General features: G+C 49.4%; 1 protein-coding gene across 3 annotated transcripts in view; it reads right to left on the bottom strand.

The window, feature by feature from the left end:
- Positions 1-5,032: 5,032 nt before the first annotated feature.
- Positions 5,033-25,792, bottom strand: part of FAM120B (family with sequence similarity 120 member B) — a 62,115-nt gene continuing 41,355 nt past the window's right edge. For all 3 annotated transcript variants that reach the window (XM_081251215.1, XM_081251212.1, XM_081251213.1), the window contains exons 7-10: positions 15,045-15,251; positions 13,540-13,648; positions 10,800-10,892; positions 5,033-5,084 (exon numbers count right to left, since the gene is read on the bottom strand). In XM_081251215.1, the coding sequence (XP_081107341.1) occupies positions 5,044-5,084; positions 10,800-10,892; positions 13,540-13,648; positions 15,045-15,251 (450 nt within the window). In that variant the 3' untranslated portion in view covers positions 5,033-5,043. The remainder of the gene's footprint in view (positions 5,085-10,799; positions 10,893-13,539; positions 13,649-15,044; positions 15,252-25,792) is intronic.

Genomic DNA, 25,792 nt, shown 5'->3' with positions numbered 1-25,792 from the left:
TCATCAATGGACACTTACATTGTTTCCATAGCTTGGCTCTCGTGAATAATGCTGAAATGAACACTGGAGTGTAGATGTCTCTTTGAGATACTCATTTAGTTTCCTTTGGATATAGATACCTAGAACTGGGACTGTAGGATCATATGGTAGTTCTATTTTTAATTTTTTGAGAAACCTCTACACTGTTTTCCACAGTGGCTGCACCATTTTACATTCCCACCAACCGTCCACAAGGATTCCCTTTTCTCCACATCTTCACCGACACGTGTTGTCTCTTGTCTTTTTGATGACAGCCATTCTGACAGTTGTAAGGTGATAATCTCATTGTGGTTTTGATCTGCATTTTCCTGATGATTAGTGATACTGAGCATCTTTTCATGTACCTGTTGCCCATTTGTATGTCTTTGAAGGAATGTATATTCAGTTCCTTTGCCCATTTTTCAATTGTGTTATCTGCCTTTTTGCTATTGAGTTATAAGGGTTCCTTATCTATTTTGCATATTAACCCCTTATTATACATGGTTTGCAAATAGTTTCTCCTATTCTGTTGCCTTTTCATTTTTTCCATTATTTCCTCTGCTGTGCAGAAGCTTTTGTTTGATGTACTCCCACTTGTTTATTCTCACTTTTGTTACCTGTGCTTTTGGTGTCATATCCCAAAAAAATCACTGCCAAGATGAATGTCAAGATTATTCCTTATATTTTCTTCTAAAAGTTTAAAAATTTTAGGTCAGATATTTAAGTCCTTAATCCATTTTGAGTTTATTTTTGTGTATGGTGTAAGATAAGTGTTCAATTTCATTATTTTGCATGTGGATATCCAGTTTTCCCAACATCATTTATTAAAGAGACTATTTTTTCCCCTTGTGTATTCTTGGAGCCCTTGTCAAATATTAGTTGATCATGTACGAGGGTTTATTTCTGGGCTTCTCTATTCTGTTCTATTGACCTATATGTCTGCTTTTACACTGAAACTGTAGTTTTGGCTACTTTAGCTTTGCAATATAGTTTGAAATCAGGAAATGTGATTCTCCAAGCTTTATTCTTCTTTCTCAATATTGCTTTGGCAATTTAGGGTATCTTGTGGTTCCATGCAAATTTTAGGATTGTTTGTTCTATTTTTGTAAAAATGCCATTGGAATTTTGGTAGGGATTGAACTGCATCTGTAAATCACTTTGGGTAGAATGGACATTTTAACAATATTAATTCTTCTAGTCCATGAACATGGGATATCTTTCCATTTATTTGTGTCCTCTTCAATTTCTTTCATCATTGTTTTATAGTTTTCTGTATACAGATCTTCCACCTCCTGGTTAAATTTATCTCTAAGTACTTTATTCTTTTTGATGCTATTATAAATAGGATTGTTTTCTTAACTTCTTTTTTGGATACTCTGTTGTTAGTGTACAGAAATGCAACTGAGTTTTGTATGTTGATTTTATATCCTACAACTTTACTAAATTCACTTATTAGTTATAACAGTTTTTTTGGTGTAGTCTTTAAGATTTTCTATATAAGACATCATGACATCTGCAAACGGATTTTACCTCTTCCTTTCTGATGTAGATGTCTTTTATTTCTTTTTCTTGCCTAAATGCTCTGGCTAGAATTTACAGCACTATGTTGAACAGAAGTAGTGAGAGTGGGCACCCTCGTCTTGTTCCCGGTCTTTGAGAAAAAGCTTTCAACCTTTCACCATTCATTATGTATGACGTTAGCTGTGGGTCTGTCATATGTGGCCTTTATTATGTTGAGGTACATTCCTTCTATACTTAATTTATTGAATGTTTTTATCATTAAAGGATGTTAAAATATACATATGTAAATAAATATAAATGTATAAATGTAAATATATAAAGAAAATATTACCAAAACTAAAGGTGAAAACAGACAGCAATATAATAATAGTATAGGACTTCAATGTCCTGCTTTCAACAATGGGTAGATCATCCAGAAAGAAAATCAGTAACACTGAACTTGAACTACACCTTAGATCAGATAGACCTAACAGACACATATAGAACATTCCATCCAACAGCAGAATACACAGTATGCTCAGGTATAAACAGAACATTCTCCAGGACAGATCATATGTTAGTCCACAAAACAAGTCTTAAAATTTTAAGAAGACTGATATTACATCAAGTATATTTTCTGATAACGGTATGAAACTAGAAATCATTAAGAGGAGGAAATTGGAAAATTCACAGATCTGTGGAAATTAACACATTCTTGAATAACCAGTAGGTCAAGAAAGAAATCAAAAAGAAAATCAAAAGGTATCTTCAGGCAAACAAAAATGAAAATACAACATACAAAAACTTATGGGATGCAATAAAAGCAGTTCTAAGAGTGAAGTTTATAGCAATAAATCCCTGCATTAAAAAAAGAAAAATCTCAAATAAACAACGTAACTTTACACTTCAAGGAACCATGAAAAGAACACACTAAGCCCAAAGATAGGAAAAGGAAAGAAATAATGAAAGATTGGAGCAGAAATAAATGAAATAGAGATGAGAAATTCAATGAAAAAGATCTACGAAACTACATTGGTTTTTTGAAAAGATAAACAAAATGGACAGACCTTTAGGTAGACTAAACAAGAGAAAAAGAGAGATGACTCAAAAAAAAATTACAAACAAGAGATGAGATATAACTGATACTACAGATATACAAAGAATTGTAAGTGACTACTAGGAACAATTATACGATTAGATAACCTGGAAAAAAATGGATACATTCTTAGAAACCTACAACTTACCAAGACTGTATCACGATGAAATAGAAAATCTGAACACACAAATCAGTGAGACGAGACTGTGAGTCAGTAATCAAAAACATCCCAACAAAAGCTTGGGACCAGATGGCTTCACTGGTGAATTCTACTAAACACTTAAAAAATAATTAATGCCAACCCTTCTCAAACTCTTCCAAAAAACTGAAGGGAAAGGAACACTTCCAAACTCATTTTACAAGGACAGCATCACCCTAATACTGAAACCAGACAAGGACACCACAAAAAAAGAAAATCACCGGCCAATATCCCTGATGAATACTGATGCAAAAATCTTCAACACAGTATTAGCAAACTGAATTCAACAATACATTAAAAAGGTCGTATACCTTGATCAACTAGGATTTATTCCAGGGATGCAAGGATGGTTCAACATTCCCAAATCAATGTGATATACCACATTAACAAAATGAAGACTAAAACTCGTATGATTATCTTAATAGATGCAGAAAAAGCATCTGACCAAATTCAACATCCTTTTTCTTCACAAAGATCCCAATATGCTGGATAGTAAAATATCTTCCAAATAATGAAATAAATGTTAAATTACATTTCATTATGAGTAATAAATACATTGTTTTATTTTCATTTTTAAACTGATATATGGAACCTTCATCAGAAGGCTTAACTGCAGAGATAATTTATGTAACAACATCAAGATTACAAAAAAATCACTGCACTGGTTTTTCAAATTATACCAGCTCAATGGCTTACTTAAGTTTGCTAAAGTAACAAATATTTTACTGACAAGTTACAATTTACTTATTATGAAGGGGGAAAATGACATTCATGGAAGTCTACTATTTTAGTCTAAGGAATGAGAAATTTATTACAAAGTTATGCAAATAAGCAGCAAAGAAACAAAACTTCTAGAAGGAGCAGTGGTCTCAAATTAGCAAAAATGAAAGGAATAGAATGTTAAAATTTAGACAGGAAACAGCCACATGAAAAAAAAGATCTGTTTCCAAAGCTGGGAAATAAGGTTGTAGGTCCTACAAGACTGAATGAAAAGTGACTAGACATGCAGATGTCCTTAAGAAGGACCAGCAGGAAGTGGTGAGGATATTTCAAACGTAAGAGATATACATGTATTAAAATAGCAGGAGACTATATCCCTTTCTGGTAAATACCAGATGGGAGTCTAAAACAAGACAAAGTCAGGAGCTATGCACACAGAGCTGTCAGGGTGAAGCATCAAGTGCAAAGATACAAACTGGACTGTGATTCGTTTAGGGTTTACTTTGTTTTTAATGACGTCAACCGGAGGACACGTCTTATGAGCGCTGGTGAGCATGTCTGAGTGCTGGGGCTCTCCCGAGTCGTGGTTGTGGCCCAGAAGGGGACCTGGTAGTCACAGCAGCTCCAGGCCAAAGGGAGACAGCTGCTAATGACGGGCCTGTCTTCTAATCCCTAATCAAGCTCTGGGCTTGAGCCTAACAAATGCAAAATGAAAAGGATGACACGACAGAAGCAGACCCATGAGTCTCGTGCTGTGTCAAGACTACGCAGTTACCTCTCCCACCAGGAAGGTGAGAAGGAAGCTGGTACCTCTTTCGCTATACAAACACTTCTGAGGACCAACAGAAGATATGGTTGGAAACTTTACTTTTGGTTAGACTTGATAATTAGAAAACAATTCCTGGAAAATGACATAGCTAGTAGACATCATATCTTCAAAGACAAGATCATTTGGGAAACATCCTCACTATCTAGTGTTAAAGTTAGAAAAAGTGGGATATAATGAGATTCCCACTCATTAAAAGAAACCAACCACACCCACATCACAGATGAAGACACTGGAATGAAGATGTTAACAATGACCGTTTGGGGCCGTGGAATCAGGTACAATGTCTAAAAATAAGCCAACAAAGGCTTTTTTTATATGATACGAGGGAGAAGACTGACAAGGATGTTTTTCCTCTTTACGCGATGCTGGGTCTAGAAGCCACAGGTCAGCCTCTCCTCAGAGAAGACAGGCACTGTCTGATTACTTCATGCTGAAGGAGGGTGCTGGGTTTTATGGCCAGACTCTGCATCTTTTTCTGTGCACACTTTTTCTGAAGGAAGCAAACTCATCTTGAAACCAAGTTAACTTAGCTCCTTGTTGGGAGGTTTTAACATCTGAATTCTTTTAAAGTTTGGCACTTGATATGAAAGATGTATGTTATAAAGACAGATGTTTTACTTCAACCTTTGATAAAACTGATTTGTTCTGAAGATATAAGTGGTGGACTTACCCAGAAGATGATTAGTATCTTCTCCATTGGTCAGGGTCATACTGTCTACTTCCTGCACCAAATAAATATGAAAACAAAAATTAAGAATTAAATTTCTCTAAAATTCAAACAGAAAAAATGGCGCATTTCTAAGTATGTATGAAAACAACACCTGAGTTATATTTGGGGCCAGAACTTTATTCTCTTTTCAGTTTTGGCCACCATAATTATTCCATTAAAGTAGGAAGCAATTAATTAAGAGGCAGCCCTGTGAGTGGAAGGAAGCAGCGTCAAACCTGCTCCCCTCAACTCCAGTTCCAACTGTCTGCACTGCGCCTGCACAGTCGCTGCTGTCAGTGAAGTCTGGAAATGGCCTTTCACGTGGAGACGGCTCGTGGGACATTCTGCTGAGTGCGGAAAAGCGCGAGTGTGGTTCCCTCCGCAGCAGAGCCCAGGGCTTCCTTGTCCCTGCCCATGGGGCTGCTGCCCACTTTCCGCCGTGCTCATGGATGATGGGCAGTCTTGTCACTCACACCCCCAGGAAGGTAGCAGGAGGTCACAGCAGTGGCCAGAATGAGGTTTCCAGGCCCCACCCTTGTTATCACAGATGATCGGAGGCAGCTTTACAACAGCCCAGGCCTCCTACAGAATTACCACAGAGAAGTGAAAATCCGAAGAAATCACAGGCAAATTTGTGGCTACTGACTGTGGAATTTAACACATCATTTCTCACCAACAGCATGGAAGAGGTTAAACCGTTCTCACTTTAGCTGCCGGCTAGCATTTTAAAAGTTCCGAAAGCTTTGATGTTCACCCCCTTAGTGAGTGGAGGTTCACACCTCTGCTGGTCCAGGGTCCCCACCCCTAGTTCACTGGATCTCAGCCCAGAAAGGTCTCACAGGCTTGTGATTCTCACCTCTCTCGGACAGCCGGGCCCAAATGGAACGGCTCGCCTCTCATCAGGCCAGGGGGCGGCCGTGGGAAACCTCCCAACTTCTGGGCAGTAACTGAATACTCTCATTTTGAGGCATTCTTAGTTCTTCACCAATAGGAAGAATTTTGCCTGTTAACTCTGCCCTGGAAATAGTGACAACTTTCTGCTTGGACTACCTTAGTATCTCCAAAAAATACTAAAACAGGAGTTCAAAAGTAGACAAAACTCAGCAAAAAATGTGCTGGCCAAGTGAAGATGACATAATTCAATCATAGCATAAAACTGAAAAAGTGGATTACCTAACCTGGAAAAACATATTCCTGTCCCGATAAAAGACTTTATGTATATATATGTGTGTACGTGTGTGTACGAAACATATTCTATACGGAAACATCTGCAATTAGGAAACATGCGTGCACTGCAGTAACATTTTCTGAGCACTCTCCATGTCAGGCAACATGCAAGTGCACACACTCCAGCTGTTTATGTGTGTCCTGTCAGAACTTCCACCATCCCACTCCTCAATCCTGAAGTCTGACACCAACTCAGCACTCACCACCTCAATTTGCCTCTGACCTGGGGCCTCCCAGAGGAAGCTTTTCAGCCCCAGCCCTCTGGCACTGGCACCCCTTGACTTTGGTGTGGCTACTGTGGCCCCAACAGAGCAGGGGTTTCCTTCAAAGACCCCTTATCAGACATATGTGCTGGGTCTACAGGGAAAACACCTCCAAGGCACTGGCACCAGCTCGGGAACCACTGACACCTGAAAGAGGAGTCGCAGCTGCACCTCTGGCCTCATTCCCTGAGTCGATGGTTCCTTAAGTCCACGTATCGACCTGGGTCCTGTGACCTGCACTTGAGGTTTGGTAGTGAGACCTGCGGGGCCCAGGGCTCAGGTCACTGGCAGAGAGGGAAGAAGGGGAGAGACAGCACGTTTCCCCGGGGGGCCTCTGCTCTGCCAACGTGCCCGAAGCCCGAGACCAGGCAGGAAGACTCAGCAGACACGCATAGGCCTTGCTGGCAAGCGTCCTCGACCCCTCTCATCAGCCCAAGGTGGTGGCAACACCCGGCCTTGTGCTACTGCAGGTGACAACCTTTCACCCTCCTTCCCCCAGACCCAACCACTTCCTTGAATCATTCCTCCCAGCACCTTAAACCCCGCCAGAGCAACGAGGAGCCCCTCGTTCTCCAGTCACCAGCTGCCTGCCAGCCCTCTGGTCCAGTCCCACTGGGACACTGCCGCCCCCAGCCTCCCAAAGGCCCTCAGCGTCTGCATGTCCCCGTCCTTCTGCACTGACCTGCTCACTCTCAGGCTTGCGTCCGTCCACTGCTCTCTTCACCGACACCACTCAGCCTGACCTCAACCTCCACAGGGCCCAGTCCACACATGTAGGATACGTGAACACGGGCAGCACCTGGGCCTCCGGACGACCAGCAGGGCTCCGGCCACTCCCCAGGGGGCCAGCCGTCAAGTGGGGTCTCAAGAGGAAGATTCCTCCCCAGCAGGGAACCAGGGCTGATGGTGAGTATCTATGCTTCCGCCCTAAGGAAAGTCACTCTGTTTTTCTAATCTGCACAAGGAGAAATTGCCAGACACTATTCCTGTCTGCCAACAGAATCTGAAGAAACTTCTTTGTTTACTGTAGATCCAAGGAAAACTGTTTCTCCTTCTTCAATGTGAACATGCTCCTGAAATTTTCGCCATCACAAGCAAGTAAGGACGAAGCCAACATTCACGACCTTCTCTCCCTGGCCCTTGGCCGGCAACCCGAGGAAGCTTTGACCAGGTTGAGGGCAACGTCCTGGAGAGGACTTGGTGTTTAAGCAATGGCTTCTGGTCTTGTGGTCAAGTGATGGCTGAACTCATACAGGCCAAGCCTGCACAGTCAAGCTTTGCTTTGTTTCCTTCATTTTATTTTTAAAAAACAGCTTTAACTGAGGTATAGTTGACTTTGTTTGCTTTTTAATAGAAAAACAACTCTAATATAACAGATCAACGTAAAAATATTAAGAGAAACACTAGAGTTAACACCAGGAGAGGAACAAGATCTAAGAAAGGACAACGGTAAGGGCCACCAGAGGCCAAGTCCATCGATACTTTCTCTCCAGCCCTCACCACAGCCTGCAGGAAGAGCCCGGCCCCAGGTCAGAAGTCAGGGAACAGCCCTAGGGGATCTGTGATTTGCTCAGGCTAGGCCTCTGGCAGGTGGTGGACCCAGGTTGCGAGACAGCTTCTGCCTGTCTGGACCCAAGTGAAGTAAGAAAAGAAAGTCTGTAGCGTGTACTATTCTACAGCCTTCAAATTCAAGGACGCACCAGGCCCAACGCCACCCGGCGTGGGGCAACACGAGGCCTGCACCTGATGGTGCGTCCCAAGGACAAAGGTCTGCCTCTTACACACTCTGCAGGGCCACTGTCCCAGCGTGAAAAAGCAGCAGCAAAGGATCTCGGGGCTCAGAGCTGGAAGGACACTAGGGGTACCTGGGCCGGACACCCGACGATGAGGCCCAGGGGTGGTGGAGAAGCCATCCGAGATGACATGCCCTCTAGAGGACCGCCTGGTGTCGGCCAAGTGCTCCTTCGCAGGCACCCGAGGTCACGGCCTCTTCCACCTGGTGCCCGTCTCAACCTGCAGCCTCCCACCAGGGGTCACCCTGGCTCTCCTGACCCCTGAGGCCCAGCAGGAGGGAGAGGGCACAGGCCTGAGCCAAAGGGGCGAGGGAAGGTGGCCGTTCACAGCACACCAGGCCCCGACAGGGAGGCCTGATGCGGGGTGATGCGGGGAAGGGGGACAGCTGGAGAGGCGCTGGCAGGGGCCTGTCTCCTGGCTTTGGGAGCGGACTCTGGAGGGAGGGCTGACCCTGGCCACGCCGGGCCAGGCAGCTAAATATGGCCTCCAGCTCCCCCGCCCTCTACGCTCTGCTGGGGGCCTGACTCCAGGGGGACCAGCATCACACTCGTATCTGGAGTGGGGGATCCGGGCCGCCACCCAGCTCCAAGCCCACCACACAAGGCCTCGAGGCCCCAGGGCCAGCACCGAGACCCAAACCCAGTTAGAACCGCACGGCATCTCCTCCCGGCTCTGCACTGAAGGCCGCGGGCTCTGGGCACGTGGATGACAGGCTGCTGGCTGACGGCTGCCCCTCCTGGCATCGCCCTGCTCAGGACACCAAGGGCATCTTGTTTGGCCCTCGCGAGGGGAGAGCGTGGCCGGGGAAGGGCCGCTCCTGCTCCCCCACGGCTGCAGGCCCTGCTGCGGCCCCCTGCGCACGGCCTTGCCCCTCTCCTCGGACCCCTCCTCCTCGGACCCCTCGTGTAACCCAGCGGGGAGGGGGGGGAAGCCCTGCCTTTTTCCTTCCAGGCCTCCGCATAACTGTCCAGGGTCCTCCTTCTCCCAGAAACACCTTCCCCCTGGTTCCCCTGAGGAAGGCCCATCGTTCTCAAGAGTCAGAAGCTGAAATTCTGCCTGTTTCCAAGCAGTCCCACTGCCCAGCTAGAGGGGAATGGGGCTGACGGATGAGTGCCATCGGCAGCGTGGCCCTGCGCGCCACGCAGGTGTGACGGGTGGAGAGCCCCCCAGCCCGGTGTCTGAGGGGCTGCGCCCTCGGCCGTGAGACCACAGCACTGCTCTCGCCTTCTGACCCCAGGGCGCACACAGACCTGCCTGTGGTCTTCCGGGTGCCCTGTCTGCGACCGAGGCAACCTCAGCACCTTCTCGCTGTGAAGTCATGGAAAGGAGGTATTTTCCCTGCTCAGTGACATGGCACTACGTGATCGTTCAGATGACTTAGCTGGCACTGGGCGGAAGTAAACCCGTCCCAACAATGGACCAGGGATTCTAAGAAGATGGAACGTTACTCACTTTGTTCAACCAGCTTTAGGTGACAGTGGGTGGCGTCATTTGTGAGGGCAGAGACTGCAGGTGAAGTGAGCTCAAAGGAACAGCTGCAGCAACTGCGAGTCTAACTCTGGGAAGCTTTCCTCTCCCCCCAGGGATGGGCATTTCCGAAACGGTCATCATAAACTCTGGCCTCACGGAACCGTACAACGGACTCCTAACATTAGGTAAGTGCAGATTCTACCAAGAACCAGCGGGAAGAACTCAGCCCCCCACAGGCCACCGCAGGACGAGCAGTCCACACACAGCCTGACTTGGAGTCCACGTGGCCACAACCTACTAAATTCATCTTTATGCGTTCAAACCAGGTATCTGTATTACACACGTAAGAAGCAAAGGATTCATCTTACTTCCCAGATCACACTGTTAAGGCTCTTATGTATAAAAACCAAGTCACAGGGCTTCCCTGGTGGCGCAGTGGCTGAGAGTCTGCCTGCCGTTGCAGGGGACGCGGGTTTGTGCCCTGGTCTGGGAGGATCCCACATGCCGCGGAGCGGCTGGGCCCGTGAGCCGTGGCCGCTGAGCCTGCGCGTCCGGAGCCTGTGCTCCGCAATGGGAGAGGCCACAGCGGTGAGAGGCCCGCGTACCGCAAAAAAAAACCAAAACAGCCAAGTCATGGAACATAAGAAAATGCTTCTACTGGTAGAATGCTACTGTTTGTGTTCTTATTTTATTAGAAGGATGTATGTAAATGTAGCCTTTACAAGAGCCTTCCTCTGAGTAAATTACAAAAAACTAGGTTTTGAACAGATGAATAAATTGACAGAAAGTGAATAAAGCAGTGAGCAGAGGCACGCTAGCACCAAGCATGGCAACCACGTCTCTACTTCACTAGGCAAAGCAAGTAGATCTCTCAGTACATTTATCTGTTTATTTACTTGTAAACATACAACCTATGTCCAAAACAGCTGCGAGGCAGTCTCCGGAACACTGCCGCCACCCCGCCGGCCTCTTACCTGGCCCCTGGTCCCTCCAGTGCTGTCCTTGGCCAGACCGGCTGTACCCAGAGCTCATCCTGTGGGCGCTGGATCCCTGTCGGCCCCTCCGCCCTGTGGGGACACGCGATCAGCACGTCAGCAGCTACCAGACGCTGAACTCCAAATGGCAGTCGTGTTTAAGAGTAGAGCAAGGTGACCCTGGGCTGGCAGCTGCCAAACTTCTGATGTCCTTACCATCACAGGGAAAGCCCCTGAAAAATGCAGACGCTGGGGCCACGGCACCACGGCCGGGTTGGGTCAGGGCTGCACTTAAACCTGTTCCTAGGAGAGTCTGTGTGGGGGACGAGCAGGCTATCTGGTCAGGTCCCTCAAAGCAGGGCAGTAAGTTCTCCTTTCTGCCTCCTCGGGCAGCTGCCCTGGGCAGTGGCCACAGGCCCAGGCCCGCACTGCTGGCCACCAGCACGCGGGGCTCTGGGACACGGTGGGCTGCCCTCTCCTCCCAATTCCCCGCAAACTTCATCGGCACGCGATCGGCTCGCTCTAAATTCTCCTTCTAAATTCCTAAACCCTGACGCCTTCTCTGTTTGTCTCTACTAGAATTCAGTACTAGCAAGTCTAAGTACATATTTAAATGTGGTTCTAAACACTACCTTGGTACCTCACACTATTCCATAAAGAAAGGAGGCCAAGCCTGCCCGGCACCAGCCACAGGGGCGAACCAGCGCTCTGAGCACACGGGCAGGTGGCTCCGTGCTGGTTCAGCCCCGCGACCCCTGCCCTCCATGCACACTCTTGCCAGCTGAGGACAGGGAGTGGCCTGAAAGGCACCGGGGCAAGTGTCAACGGCACCAGCTCATCCCAGGAGGAAGAGACAGCGGCTGGGTGCAGGTGACCGAAGGACGCTGGGCTGGGGCCAAGGGGCTGGGCTTTGCCACTGAGAACCTGTGTGGTGTTGGCGAACCGCTGGGGCCCAGGGGAGTGAACCACAGAATATCAGGCTGTATTTGTGAAGAAAATGATGACATTGAGGACAGAAAAAAGGAGCAGTTTCCAAATCACGTCAATTGACTCATGATATCTGTTGAAACCGTTTCTTCCATAATCTGGAGTAACTCGACAGGATCACCCAGGTCTGCCATCTTACGGACACTTCACCAGAAAGAGATCACAGAGTTTCCTGTCTGTATTAGGAGTGACCGTACTGCAGCATTAAACTCTGTGAAACCACAGGCTGTCTTAGGGCTTTCAAGAAAACTTGTCACATGTACAGTCCTCTTAAGCCTGAGTGTCGGACTCTGAAATGCAGAAAGAGGTTCAGGCAAATCCCAGTGACTACTGCAGCTGACAAAGCCTGCACCCTGCCATCTGCATGTCTGCAGCCAGCCTGTCACTGCTCTGCTAACAATCTCACCAGTGACGGGAATGCTGGTGCGGCGCTCACAGGGCAGGCGGCCTGAGTGACATGCTGCCAACAGATGTGGGGAACAGGGGACATGGAGAGAACGCTGCCTCTTTCTTCTGCAAGGAATAAACTTTTGCTCTGGGGTCTCAAACGCCGCCTATCTCCAGACAGCTGGAGAAAGGTAAAGGATGGAGCGGGCGCGAGGCCAGGAGGGGCTCTGTCACCATCAGCAGTGGGGAGGGGCCGGAAGCCCCTTTACACAGCGCTGACCGGCAGGAGCTGGACGCGACCCGAGGCCTCACTGACCTCATGGCACAAAGTCTCTCAGAGCGAAACGTGCAGGGCTGGTGTGAGCAGAACTCAAGACAGTCTGGGGGAGTAGGAATTTGGGGTAATTCTCTATTCCATCAAGAAGAAATGGGGCTGCTACAATTACAGGTACAGATCCTACCCAAACGAGGACATGAGAACGTGATTAAAATGAACTCAACACGATAAGCTACTGAACAAGATGTCTGACTTCACTGATAAACAAAGAAGCACCCAATCAAGGAGACAGGCTTTTTCATCTATCAAATTAGTCAGAAAAACAAACTTTTAAGTGGCATCAAGAATGCAGGAAACAGGAGCTCTTAATCCCTCTGGTGACGGTGTGAAGTGACCATGTGCTTTTAGAAAACAAGTTGGCAACATTTATCTAAAATCCAATTACATTTGGGTCTATAATTCTGTGAACAACGGAACTCTATCCTAAGGAAACAACACACAGAAAAGCATCAAGTATAACAAGAAAAAACGGAAGCTCGAGGCGGGGGGCTACGAGGCAAAGGCAGTGCGTGTGGTGGCGGGGATTCCGTTTAAGGGGAGCCTGACCACCGTGACCACGATCGCGCTGGAAGTCAAGGGCCGAGGAGAACAGGGCACACGAGCATGCAGAGTATAGTCATAATGAGACGAAAACACAGGAAAACATCTGTCAACATCTGTTACCTTCAGGAGACAGAACTAAAGGTTATTTGGGTTTCATTTTTAATTATTTTCTTTATATTCCAAGTGTTTTCTCATGTACTTTTATCATGAGAAAAAATAAGTCCAAACCTCTGTCAAATAAAGGCCCACCAGCCCCGCGGCGTGTGTGCTTCAGGGCCTCCTGGCAAGGAGGCTGAGCCCCAAAGGAGGGTCCTTAGCTCTCAGCACATGAACCCTTTGAAAACTCCCTCCTAAGGGACCAGAACTTAAACCGCCCAGCAGCACGCTATCATCTTAATTTTGTTTCTTCTTCCCATTTTATCAGCCTCCCCTTGCAGCTGCACGTGGCAGTGGGGCCCCTCCCGGGACCCAGAGGCTGGGGCCCACCTGAGTGGTGTGAACGCCAGTGCCGCCTGCTGACGATGGGTCTGTTCTCCTTCATGCAGGCCTTGCACACAACTGACTTCAGGGCATGGAATCTGGTGAGCCGGGACCTCTGCAAACAGACCAGATGGGGCGGAGCAGTGTCAGACACAGGCAGGCACTCGGGAGACGCAACTACGTGAGCGAACTACACAGTATACTGTGCGCAAGGACACTGCAGCGGTGTGGACGAGCATGGCTGCAGTTTCCCTTCCACACTGCAGCTCAGCAAGCTGTTCTCAGAAACTGAGCTTCTCCCGCGAGCCCTGGAAAGGCGGCAGTGGCACCTACACCTTCTCTGTCCCCTGCAGGGTATACAGGCGTTTCCAAAAGGGCCTTCCAGTGCTCCTGTGACATCTATGGCCCTAACACACAATCATACCTCAAGCATCCATGCCGGTAATGTGTTATCGCCTCAGTGGAAAGAGCAAGGCCACAGACAACGAGTTAACACGCGACCTTCCCTCCCAGCCTCGTCTGTACTGTTGAATATTCGACCCTATCTGCCCTAACCTGTTTTAAAGCAGTGAGTGTGAACTTGTAATCATTTTGTACTTGGTCAAGACATTAGGAAGGAAAGGAGGGAGGGGTCCGTGATGGGTGACGTGCAGGCCATGAGCCTGGCCTACTGTTACCTTTCACTGATTCGGTACTAAAGCCACACTCACAGGACATTTTTGTCAGTACTCTGCTTTTGTTGACTGTACGTAACTTTGGCTGCGTCTAAATCCTGAACACTTACATTCCTATGACACCCTGGATTGTGTCTGTGTGTGAAGCGGCACTGCCGACACATCAGTAATGTTTTCCATCCGATGTGACGCCGTGGAGCGCTGACCTGTCACAGACCAGTCAGCTCCCGCTGATCACACGGCCCTGGGGGTATTAACACACGCTCCAAATGAGCTTGGCCGAGGCCCGACTTGGAAATCTTCCAGGAACCGTGTAGCAGTTGTTCTTACAAAGCCAGAACAGCAGCCAGTGACCCCAACTAAACTGTTAGCCTTCAGGGAATATTTTCAAGTAACAAATCATCACCACTCCTATCGAATTAGTCTGATGTCTGCAGAGGCAGCTCTGCAGGGAACGTGCATTCTTAATTCAAAAAGGGGAAAAGGAGCGAAAGCACTCGAAAACTTAAAATGTGTAAGACTGGGTGGGATGCTGCTCGCCCACCTCCTCACAGGTTCTGGTAGAAGCTTCAGCAACGCTGACCCTGAGGCCTGAGGCACAACCACAACGGAGGAGGCCACCGGCACCACCGACTTCTGGGGCAATTTCAAAGCCTGGGATCTCTGGATCCTCAGAGCGGACTTCTGGGGTCTGTTCCTAAAGTAAAGTGACCGTGAGGACAGACAGTGCTGCGGACCCTTTTGACCTCCAGCTGAGGACTCTGAGTTTTCATGATGCATTTGAGCAACTGATTTCAAACCTACTTTTTCTAAGCGTAAAGAAAACTGTGAACTCACGTGTTGCTCCACAAGCGCCTCTGCTGTGTACCCTTTCTCAGACTGCAGGTACTTCTGATGAAACAGCTTCCCGTCGAACAAATTCCAGGGCATGAAGTCCGACGTCTTCCAGGGGAAGCCGCAGGCACTGTTGACCAGCACCAGGGTGGTGAGGCCACGGACCAGGAGGGTACCCAGCTGCACGGCCCTGGGGTCGACGTGGTCAAGCTGTGGAGACAAGACGCACAGAGAAGGTGAGGAGGCGCCTGCCACTCGGGCAGGGAACCAGAGCCACTGCGCCCTCGGGGTGCGACCTGCTCCGCACACAGCGACACCCTTGGAGCTGCAAAGGTCAAAGCTCTGATCTGCCAGGAAGGTGACAGGATCTCAGCCTCGGGCCTACTGGGAAACTTTCTTTAAAAGCAAAGGCAAACTAAGAGAAGCCAAGACAGGGTCATTTTAGACACTGATGAGTCACCGCATCTTTAAAAATCACACTGAGTTCTGAGAACATTATTAGATATGTTTTACATGAATGTCTATCATTTAAGAATAAAATAAATGGCTTATTACTGCATAGGGTTGATGGTCTGTTACTTCTTACAAATTAAGGTCACACCCATACAAAATATTTATTCTGTTGTCAAACCTCCTTCCTGTTCTTGGACACAGCAGGGGCTCCGTTTGGTGAGAACCTGCAGAGACACCCTTCACCTTCAATCGCTCGTGTTTCTGGAATTCGTGGCCTGTGCTGACCACACACAGTGAACTGAAAGCCAGCAACTGTCCACGGGGTTTTGTTAACAAGGGAAGTTCAACTCAGTCTGTCGGCATCGGGTGGATCTGTGTTGCTCAAAGTAAACAGCAGCGATTTTAAATGTCATTATGTATCTCACAGAGTTTACAAAATTGAAGTAAACCAGGAAAAGGGACAGATGTTCATGCCCTTTCTTTTTTTTTTTTCGGTACGCGGGCCTCTCACTGTTGTGGCCTCTCCCGTTGTGGAGCACAGGCCCCGGAGGCGCAGACTCAGCAGCCATGGCTCAAGGGGGCCCAGCCACTCAGAGGCATGTGGGATCCTCCAGGACCGGGGCACGAACCCACGTCCCCTGCATCAGCAGGCGGACTCTCAACCGCCGCGCCACCAGGGAAGCCCCGTGCCCTTTCTAAGTCAGGTCTCACCTCCCTTACTGAGAGAAGCGTGGTCGTGACCCTCACATCTCTCTGCCTGCGCCCTCACCAGGCTATCTGCCCCTCGCTGTCGTCAGCACCTTCCACTGTCTCCCTGATTTCAGTCGTCGAGCCCTCGCCCTATGCACCCACGCACACGGGGTACTGTCTAGAGCCGCACTGTCCACACCAGCAGCTAGGGCCCTGGGTGAGGTTTGAATTTAAGTGCAGTAAGATCAAATGCTCCATTTCTCAGATGCACCACCCCACCTCAAGTGCTCGGGGGCCCGAGTGGCAGTGTCAGTTGGCTCCTTCCCGCCTGCCCACCGCTGGACCTTCTCCACCTCCCGCATTCCCCTCTTTGCAAAGCGCCCAGCCCCGAGGCTGCACTGCAGGCCGCATGGGTCGGGGCAGGTCTCAACCCCAGGTCAGCGCACCCACCATGGCTGCTCAAGGTCAGGTGAACTGATGCAGAGGCTGCGTATTTTCTGAGTATTGGGGGCAGCTCTCTCATGAAGCACATTTTCCAGTAATGGAGTCAGTTTCTGTTCATCTCTCCGACACCTGTCTGTTTTAAAGTAAATTTTAAATGAAGTATACCACTCCGCAAAGCACAGATCCTACGTGCGCCACTTGAATTCGCAAACAAACCAGGCAACCAACACCTGGGCCACGAAGCAAATGTCACTAGGACCACAGAAGCCCCTCTGCCCCTCCCTGTCGCACCCACTGTCCCCAGAGGTAGCACTAACCGACTCCTCAAAGCAGGAACAGGCTTGCTCGCCAGTGAGCTGACGGAACCGGCTCCGGAAGTGAGGTGCACACACGGCTCCGGCTTCCCCAGGCTGACGATGCTGGGGTTTCCCCAGACCGTTCACCCCTCCGTGCTGTCACACGCCACTGTATGCGGGGCTGACTGGGGATGCTGAGCCTATAAACCACTCTGCGGACAACGGGCATCTTTAAACCGTGAGCCTTTTTCCAGCCCAGGAGCGCATCCTGTCAGCAATGCTTTATGGTTGCCAGTGTGGAGACCTGGCCCAGCTGTTGATTTTTCCTAAGTATTTCTTATTTTTTCTTTGATGTTAGTGTAAACACAAAAAATGCTGGGGTTATTTTTACTTGTTATTGTTTCTGTAGAATATACCTGGATTGTGTATGTTGACTCTGCACCAGCCCCTGTTAAATTTGCTTGGTAATTCTAATGGTTGCCCTGTAGATCTGGATTTTCCATATACACAATCATGCCACCTGTCAATAATGATAGTTTTATTCTTTTCTCCCAGTGTAAGGGAAGTGGTGAAAGAAGGCACCCCTGACTCGCTCCCACCAGAGTGGAAAAACTTCCACTGTTTTACCATCAGGTCTGATTTCTGTTGTAGATACTCTTTGTTGGATTAAGGAAATTCCCTTCCAGTCCTGGTCTGCTGAGACTTTTTACAACAAACAAGTACTGAATTCAACCGAATACTTTCTCTGCATCATGCGTGGTACTAACGAAGTGAATCACACCGGTTTTCAAATATTAAACCAAGTCTGTGTTCCAAAAATAAACAGTTGGTTGTGCTGAAGCAGCAGCAGATTTTCACAGGCTGCAGAATCAAAATCTGAGGTTATCTTCCAGCAACAGAGAAAGTCACCTAGCAACTCTTCTTCTTCCCCAAAGAACTGGAATTTAGGGAACAAGTCAGTGCGGCAGAAGGCGGACCCTGAATCCGGACTCAGAGTTGCTGGTGAGCATGGACTAATTCCATGTGGCTAAGGTACGGCCTTACCAATAAAAGTCATAAATAAAAGCGGCCCGTATTTTGGAAACACGATTCAAGGTGCTTTGGAATGGACAAGGAGGAGCTGAGCCCTGAGCGCTTCCTGCTGAGGTGATGGAGCATCTAATGGGGACACAGAAACCAGAAAGACCAGTTCTAACGCTGCAAAGCCTCACAGTCAATATTTTAACAGTAAACAGCTCAACTGTGTGGTGTTTATATGCTAAGGTATTAGCAGTTATGTATACATGGAGGCCAAAACCCCCAAGTCAGCCGATGCTCCGTTTCAGGCATTGCTTCACCAGAGCGACTGTCCTAAAACTAGGTGGAAATCCAGACACGGCGAGGAGAGCGCTGCAGACTCGTTACCACTCACCAGAAAACAAAACAAAAGCAAACTCTGAGTTTCTATGGTCTGAAAGGCCGGTTGGACTCAGGAGTTCTGCACCTAAGTTCTCTGTGGCTACAGGCAGGCACAACTGTACAACACAAGCCCAAGGAGGCCGCCTGAACCTTGCCGGGCAGGCACACGAGGAAGAGAGGGGCTGGTCCGGCTTTTCCTAACATCCGGCTGCTCCTCAGCCCTCCTGAGTCAGACAGGGGTCCCGCGGCTTCCGAGAGAGCTTGTTAAAGATGGTTCCTGAGGGCAGAGACCACCGAAAATGGGGCCCACCGTCTGCTGAGATCCTCCCCTGGAGGCTCCTCATGTTGCACTGAGTAACTTACCTGTCCCTTCTCTTAATACTTTTCATTCTCAAAGAAAACCTTTTATTTGCTGAAGGACGCTGTCAGGGACGCCCACCTAAGCGAGTCACACTGCAACCCCCAGGCTCTCCGTCTCCAACAGGCGTGGCACAGGGCTCGAATCCAATACTAACACTCCCCCAGAACCTAGCAGCTTCCCCAGCTTTACCTTCCAACCCTCCCACCTCTGTCCAGTGCTCCCTCCTGCCGTGAAACAAGATGTGATGCTGCTCAGGGGCCAGTGGCTGGTACCTACACATCACCCACACAACCACGGGCCAGGTACCAGAGTCAGCTCAAACCCCCAGGACGGAGAGAGATGCGAGCCAACAGGCAGGTGTGTGAACACGCAGGAGACAGGGAGTCAAGCACGTGACTCGTGATGAGTGTGTCGGGGGAGAAGACGGGAACCACAGGAGCAGGGCTCTGCGTCTGTACGGAGGACGCGGACACTACCTGGTAGGCCGTGGAGAGCCACTCATCTTTAAGTGGAGGATAACACGAGCGCATCTGTCTGACACACAGATAAGCCTGTGACAACACAGCAGGGGTAAGCATGTCAGGTGGGTCACTGCAGGAGGGCTGTCCACACAGTGGGTACTTTAAAAATAGCTGCTGGATTTACGTGTAAATAAGTGACATGTGAAGGCTGTGTGGGGAAACCTACCATCTTCTGATACTACCTTAGAGGGAAAAAGAAATCAGAGGCAGGGTACCGTTTAACAAGGCACCCAGCAGTAGTGCATCCAGAAACCTCTTCTTTCTCATGACGCACAGGGGCAGGGCTGGGTTCTGGCGAACACAGGATCACCATGAGAGACAACAGGTGCTGCCCCGAGGGTAACATCGAGGCCTGCGTGGGCAGTCGTTACACGGCTCCTGCCCTCAGCAAGCGAGATAAAAATTCCATTTCTCCTGTACATGTTCTTATCCAATGTCGTTTTTACGCCACATCTTTAATCCAGGCAAAAGTAAACTGTGTTGAGATGCACTCCTAGAATTTAAATGGACACTTGCAAGGAACAAAAGGGGAAGAGAGTAAAACGAAATAAGTGAGAAACTGGCAAGGGCTGCGTGTCATAGGATTGGGCCAGCTGCAGCACCCTGTAACATCACTAAAATACCCACAATACCCTGTGGAACAACTGCAGGTTTTCTGAACTCACCACACATAGAAACAAAATCTCCACCCGGCCAAAGTCAGTGGGCTTCTCGGGCGTGCTGGGTCCGGCAGGACTGATAGGCCTGCCAACCATAACCTTCTGATCTGCAGCCCCCGAAGGCGCAGGGCATGAGGAGACAGACTCTGAACACACATGTAACTTCCAACTCCATCCTGACCTACACCTAAGGTTCAGAATGGATGACCACAGATAACAAACAGGAAAAACAATTCCTACTAGAGTGCTTTCTGGCTCACAGAAAGGACCCAAGAACAGAGGAAAGAAGAGAACATGCAGCTTGGTCTGAAGTCAAGTTTTCCTTCATGAAAAACTATGTGACAGAGGAAATACCTATGGGAGCAGCACAGCTCACGTACGGCTGGCAGGATGAAGCCTGCTATTCCCACAGTGTTACCACCCGCAATGTCCACTCCAGACTGCCTCCTTGGTCCTGACCCCTGTCCAGACTCAGAGCCACCTGAACACATGCAGACGTCCTATGGCTTCAAGGCTGCACTCATCTCCCCCGCCCCGTCACCTCATCTCAGGCAGCTCTTGCAGCCTCGAGTGATCCAGTCAGAAGGAAGGTGGCTCCAGGGTCCACGACCACCATGAGGTCTGCCATTATGTTTACAAGTACAAAACCGCAGAAAGGGCCCAGGACTGAAAGAATGGTAAAAGGCTAATTTGTACAAAAAATGTAGTAAGGTAATTCTAACCATAATTCCACCCTTCTTCCCATTCTTCCTTAAGGCCTTCAGTCACCTAAGACTTTGTGCCATCAATACATGGGGACAGGAAAGGGTAAAACTGCCAAGTTCCGACCTCTGACTTTCAAAAGCCTCACCCCCTGAAAACCTGAAAGACCTCCGATGTGCCCCAGGTGTGAAGAGTCTGAGCAAGGGGAAGGGGCAGGCGCGGGGCAGGAAAGGGAGGGGCCTCGGGCGAGTGGAGCTCAGAGCCCACAGGGGGACCGCCAGCCAGGCAGCCAGCGAGCTCCGCCTCTGGCAGGTGGGGTCTGGGGAAGAAACTCTGTGCAAGGTGTCTGAGCTTTGCTGCCCGGCTGATGTGGGAGGTGAGCAGGCACGGAGGCAGCGGGGCGGGGGAGCCCGGCCCCCACTGGTAGAGAGAGTGGGCACAGTGTCTCGGGGGTGCCCACCCGCTCAACCCTGGGACACGTACCGCAACCAACGGGATGGGGTTTGTGAAAGAAATCACATTGCTGTAGAAAAAGAAACGTGAAACTGAAATTACGTCTGAGGTCCGTCTCTGCTGTAGAAAAACACATTTTATGTGAAAGGCTCTTATTCATGAAGATAAAAAGGACATCTACCAACACCACAGCGGTTTATACAAACATTAAGCAAACTGACAATTATTTGAGTACATACGACACACAAGGGGGCTCCGTGGAAGTTATAAACACTTGGCCTGCCCCCTACTCTGCCCCAGGAAGGATGTATTTCAATTCATTTGAACAAATACTAGCTGAGTACCTGCTAAGTTACTCAAAGCATAGGTACCAGAGAATACACAAAGATGAATAAAGCGGAGTCCCCACTCTTGAAGAAGCCACAAGCCAAGGAGTTTAAGAACAGTCTGAACGACATGAGAAAGGGGACACGTATCCAGGAGCAGTGTTACAGTAAGAGACCCTCGCTGAGAAAAGGAAGAACATGGTTCTGAAGCAGATCCTGCAACACTGGAAGAGGGATCACACAGCACCTGTGTAAATGCCAAAAACAGGTAACCAGGAGTAACTACAGGTATTTATGTGTTATTAGCAAGTATAGGTAACCAGGAGTAACTACAGGTATTTGCAGAGGAAGGAAGTCACCTTGGTGGTGAGTGCTGGGTCTTGGTGGGCATGGAAAGCTGGGGTCTGTGGAGGGCCTGCTTCACGGGAGCTGGACCGCAACACAGGCACCAGGGCAGACAGAATCAGAGGGCCTGGAAGGCCAGCCTACTTGGAAAAGTGCAGATTCTGAGCGTCAAAATCTTTACCCTGGGGTATGAGTGGCCTGGAAAGGGGAGAACAGAGGCTAGAGACAGTTTCAAAGCCAGAGTGGTGAAGTCTTAATACCTGATTGTTTGTAGTAAGAAGCAGTAAGAAGTTGTAACATCTGCTTATGATTCAAGACAAAAACAGGAGAGGGACGAAAACCCAAATGTGAATAGCTCAGATTCTGAAGTTGGGCAGTTGTGAATGCTGCCAGGCATGCACACATGGACCCCTCCTCTGACCCTGAGCGTCCGTGCACACCGACCAGCTCTCAGGTTTACGCCCAGGGCTGCTGGCCAGCTGTCTGGGAAGGGCAGAGAGCATCTATCGCAACCACCTGGTTCTGCGGCTCTGATGTGAATGCATCCACAGACAACGTGTGAGCGACTGAGCGTGGCTGTGTCGGGGATGGGCGCGGGGGCGGCGGGCCGGGTGTGGCCCTCCCTCGCTCTCTCCTGCCTGAGCGCACACCCCGGGTGTCTGGTGGGGGAGAGAGCGACCCTTCTGAACTGTTAAGGGCCCGGGAGGGCGGGCCGAGATCTCTCCCGACTCTCAAGGAGGCGTCCCGCCTGCTGCGTCGCTGCCCTCACACCCACACGTCTTCACTTAACAAGGGCCCCCAGCCCCCTCCCAGGGGCGCAGCCATTCTCCCCGGGCTCCTCTCGCCCGGAGAACCTGTCTGAGCACTGCAGATGGACTCAGGGAGGAGCCGTGACCAGCCCTCACGGCCAGTTCCCTCAGGGCTCATCAGCCGTGTTCCCCACTGTCCACCTTACGGTCTCTTCACAACGCTCGTGCTCACCCGGAGAGACCGCATCTTCTGCACCGAGTACCAGGACGTGTACTGTGATACAAACCACGTGAAACTGGGACCGCTGCCACCGCTGGGCACCAGGCCTTCTGGACTGTGGGTTCCAGGCACCCTGAGCCCTCTCACTACCTCTCTTCCCTCCCAAAGTCACTCAACGACGTTCTGCCTGGGAAAAGCATTAGAAAGTCGTAAGCATGCCAGAGAATAAAAATGAGGAAAATATGGAAACCAGGTTTCCTACCCATTCATCTAATTTAATCTGTCTGGAGCACTCATCTCCTGTGTTTACATATCAACTTTAAAAAGTCTACTAAAACTTTCAATAGATTCTATTTCTACTATTCACTCATTCATCCAATTTTGAGCTGCCTACTAATGAAAGCATTTTTCTAAATCTCTGAATGTACTTTTACACAATCCTGTGTTTCTGTGGCTGTTTCAGTGATTTAATCAGCAAAGCATATTATTTTGATGTGCTGTAAGAATGTGATCTCAATACGTCCTCAAAGCATTTTGATTTTTGCCTATGGGATTTAAAGTGATTTAGAAACTGAGGATTTAGCAGCCAGGGCAATATTACGTAGAGATCTCTCGATGAAGACGTCTACACCTGCTTTTCACACACGCTGCGTTTGCTCCCCACTTGAGAGGTGCATGGCTGCTGGGGGGATGACATGATGCTGGGGAACCCATGTGGAAAAGGAGCTGTGGCCTCTTAATGTGGTTCCAACGCACTCTGGAGTCTAAGCCCAAGACGCAGGGCTCTGACTAAACTGCCTGTGGTCCCGTGCACTCAGCGCCAAGGCACAGCACGGCCTTCGCTATGAAGTGTGCTGAGCACTGGACCTTCAACCAGCACCCAACAGGAGGCAGAGAGGGTCCAGCCGTGGACCAGCCCCAGTCATCACGTGTCCAGTAAATCTTGAAACATCATCACCAGGGCGATGAGATGCTATGCTCACAGCAGACCCCTTGCTAATGTGGTACAGCTCGAATTTCAGAACAGAATTTTCCTTTCCACTAACTCTTATTTCTTTTCCTTTTAGTTCCCCAATCAAAACTGACCAAGAACTTTCCAAGGAGCCCTGGTAGTGCCAGGAAAGGTGCCAGCCACCTCCTGTAAGCTAGGCTTCGGGGTGGCTCAGATAGGTCTCCCCGAGCGCCAGGGGGGGAAGAGGTGAGCCTGGAATTTTCCAGCAGTTGGGGGGCCTCCCCCTGGAAGGAGATGGTTTATGGTTTTGTTGGTTTCAGGGACCCAATGCAGCAGAGAGGAACTGACAGGCAAAGAAAGCCCCAGTGTCTCTTTGGCTCATTCCAAAAGAAGAGGGTGAATGCAAATTTAAACCGCGGAGCACCCTGGGGCGGAGCAAAGAGGCTCTGAGAGCACACAGTCTGGCTGGGACGCCAGGCCTGGGCTCCGCTTGGCTCAGTGACAGTAAGCTTCATAGAGGACTTTACACAACACTCTGGGCACGTGCCCAAGTCTGACAAAACCCTGGGGGTGAGCAAGGCAGCTACATGCACCCCTTTTACATTCCTGGACAGGCATACAGGGCGCCCAAGTTAGAGGTACTGCTCACAGGACACAGCAGGAGCCAGGGTTCCTGAGGCCCAGGACCCCTCCCACCACGGCCCGATGGGCAGGATCCAGGAAAGGACGGGGGCAAGTGACCACAGGAACACACACATCATGACATGTGATACCTTACCCGTGATTATTCTCTGGCTGAGGCATCCCTATCTTAAATGATACAGATAGAAGAATCTAAGAATCCACCCTCCCCCTTTCAAGTCGCTTAAGACAGGGGACTTCACGAGTTACTTATTTGCTATACAATTCAGAATATTACTTAACTGACTCTCCCTGCTAGCCATGCACCTGCATCTCTATCTATACGCATGCACGTGTGTTCACATGGGCTGTACAAACCAAGTATGAAGGGCTTCCCTGGTGGCGCAGTGGTTGAGAGTCCGCCTGCCGATGCAGGGGACACAGGTTCGTGCCCCGGTCCGGGAAGATCCCACGTGCCGCGGAGCGGCTGGGCCCGTGAGCCATGGCCGCTGAGCCTGTGCGTCCGGAGCCTGTGCTCCGCAACGGGAGAGGCCACAACAGTGAGAGGCCCGCGTACAGCAAAAAACAAACAAACAAACAAACAAAACCAAGTATGAAAGGACCACGTGAGCAGACCCCATCCTCTAGAGCTGTAGGCTGAACGCACACGTGGACAGTTACGACGCTGACAGGAAAACTAGCAAGTACGTACCCCGCATTCAGAGACGACAGAGCAGTGACTGGAGACTGACTGACAGACACACGGCCTGGCCCCACCGCGCGCCCAGCACCCAGGAGACCAGTGTCCTTGGTCACTGACATCCCTGCTTTATAAAAAAGCCTGTGTTTTTTTTTTTAATGCCAAGTAATACTGTTTTTCTTCTTTCTTTTTTTATATTACGGCAGATTAAGGGTTCCTGTATTCTTTGATTTCATAAATAGCAGACTTCTATGTCTGTAAATGAATGTGTGTACAGTATATATAGAAAAAATGTGATATAATCTTTACAAATATAATCTAATCACCTGGATTTTTTTTTTTTTTTTTTTTTTTGCGGTATGTGGGCCTCTCACTGTTGTGGCCTCTCCCGTCGCAGAGCACAGGCTCCGGACGCGCAGGCTCAGCGGCCATGGCTCACGGGCCCAGCCGCTCCGCGGCATGTGGGATCCTCCCGGACCGGGGCATGAACCCGTGTCCCCTGCATCGTCAGGCCGACTCTCAACCACTGCGCCACCAGGGAAGCCCTACTCACCTGGATTTTTAATAAACGTGTAAATACACCTATCATTTAAAAGCTATACTGGGCCGCTGGGGCAAGAAAAATAATGCTGGGTAAAAGACTAAGAGAGTATTTTTAAACTTCCCCATGAGCAACGGTGGGCAGGAAGGCCAGGCCCAGTGGCCACGCTGCCCCTTGGCTCCTGTGGAGACGGACCAGGGGCTCCTCAGAGTCAGAGCCGAGTCGGAACCCCTCGGCGGGCTCAAAGCCCCTGCCCCCTGGGAACACTTCCCACGGTGGCTCTGGCGTCACGTGTGGAGAGCACATGCCACCCGGTCAGA

The sequence above is a fragment of the Mesoplodon bidens genome, assembly GCF_964165515.1.
Source record: "Mesoplodon bidens genome assembly, chromosome: 12".
In the NCBI taxonomy this organism is placed as follows: Eukaryota; Metazoa; Chordata; class Mammalia; order Artiodactyla; family Ziphiidae; genus Mesoplodon; species Mesoplodon bidens.
Note: the sequence above shows the minus strand (reverse complement) of the source record. Positions and strands in the feature narration are given on the sequence as shown.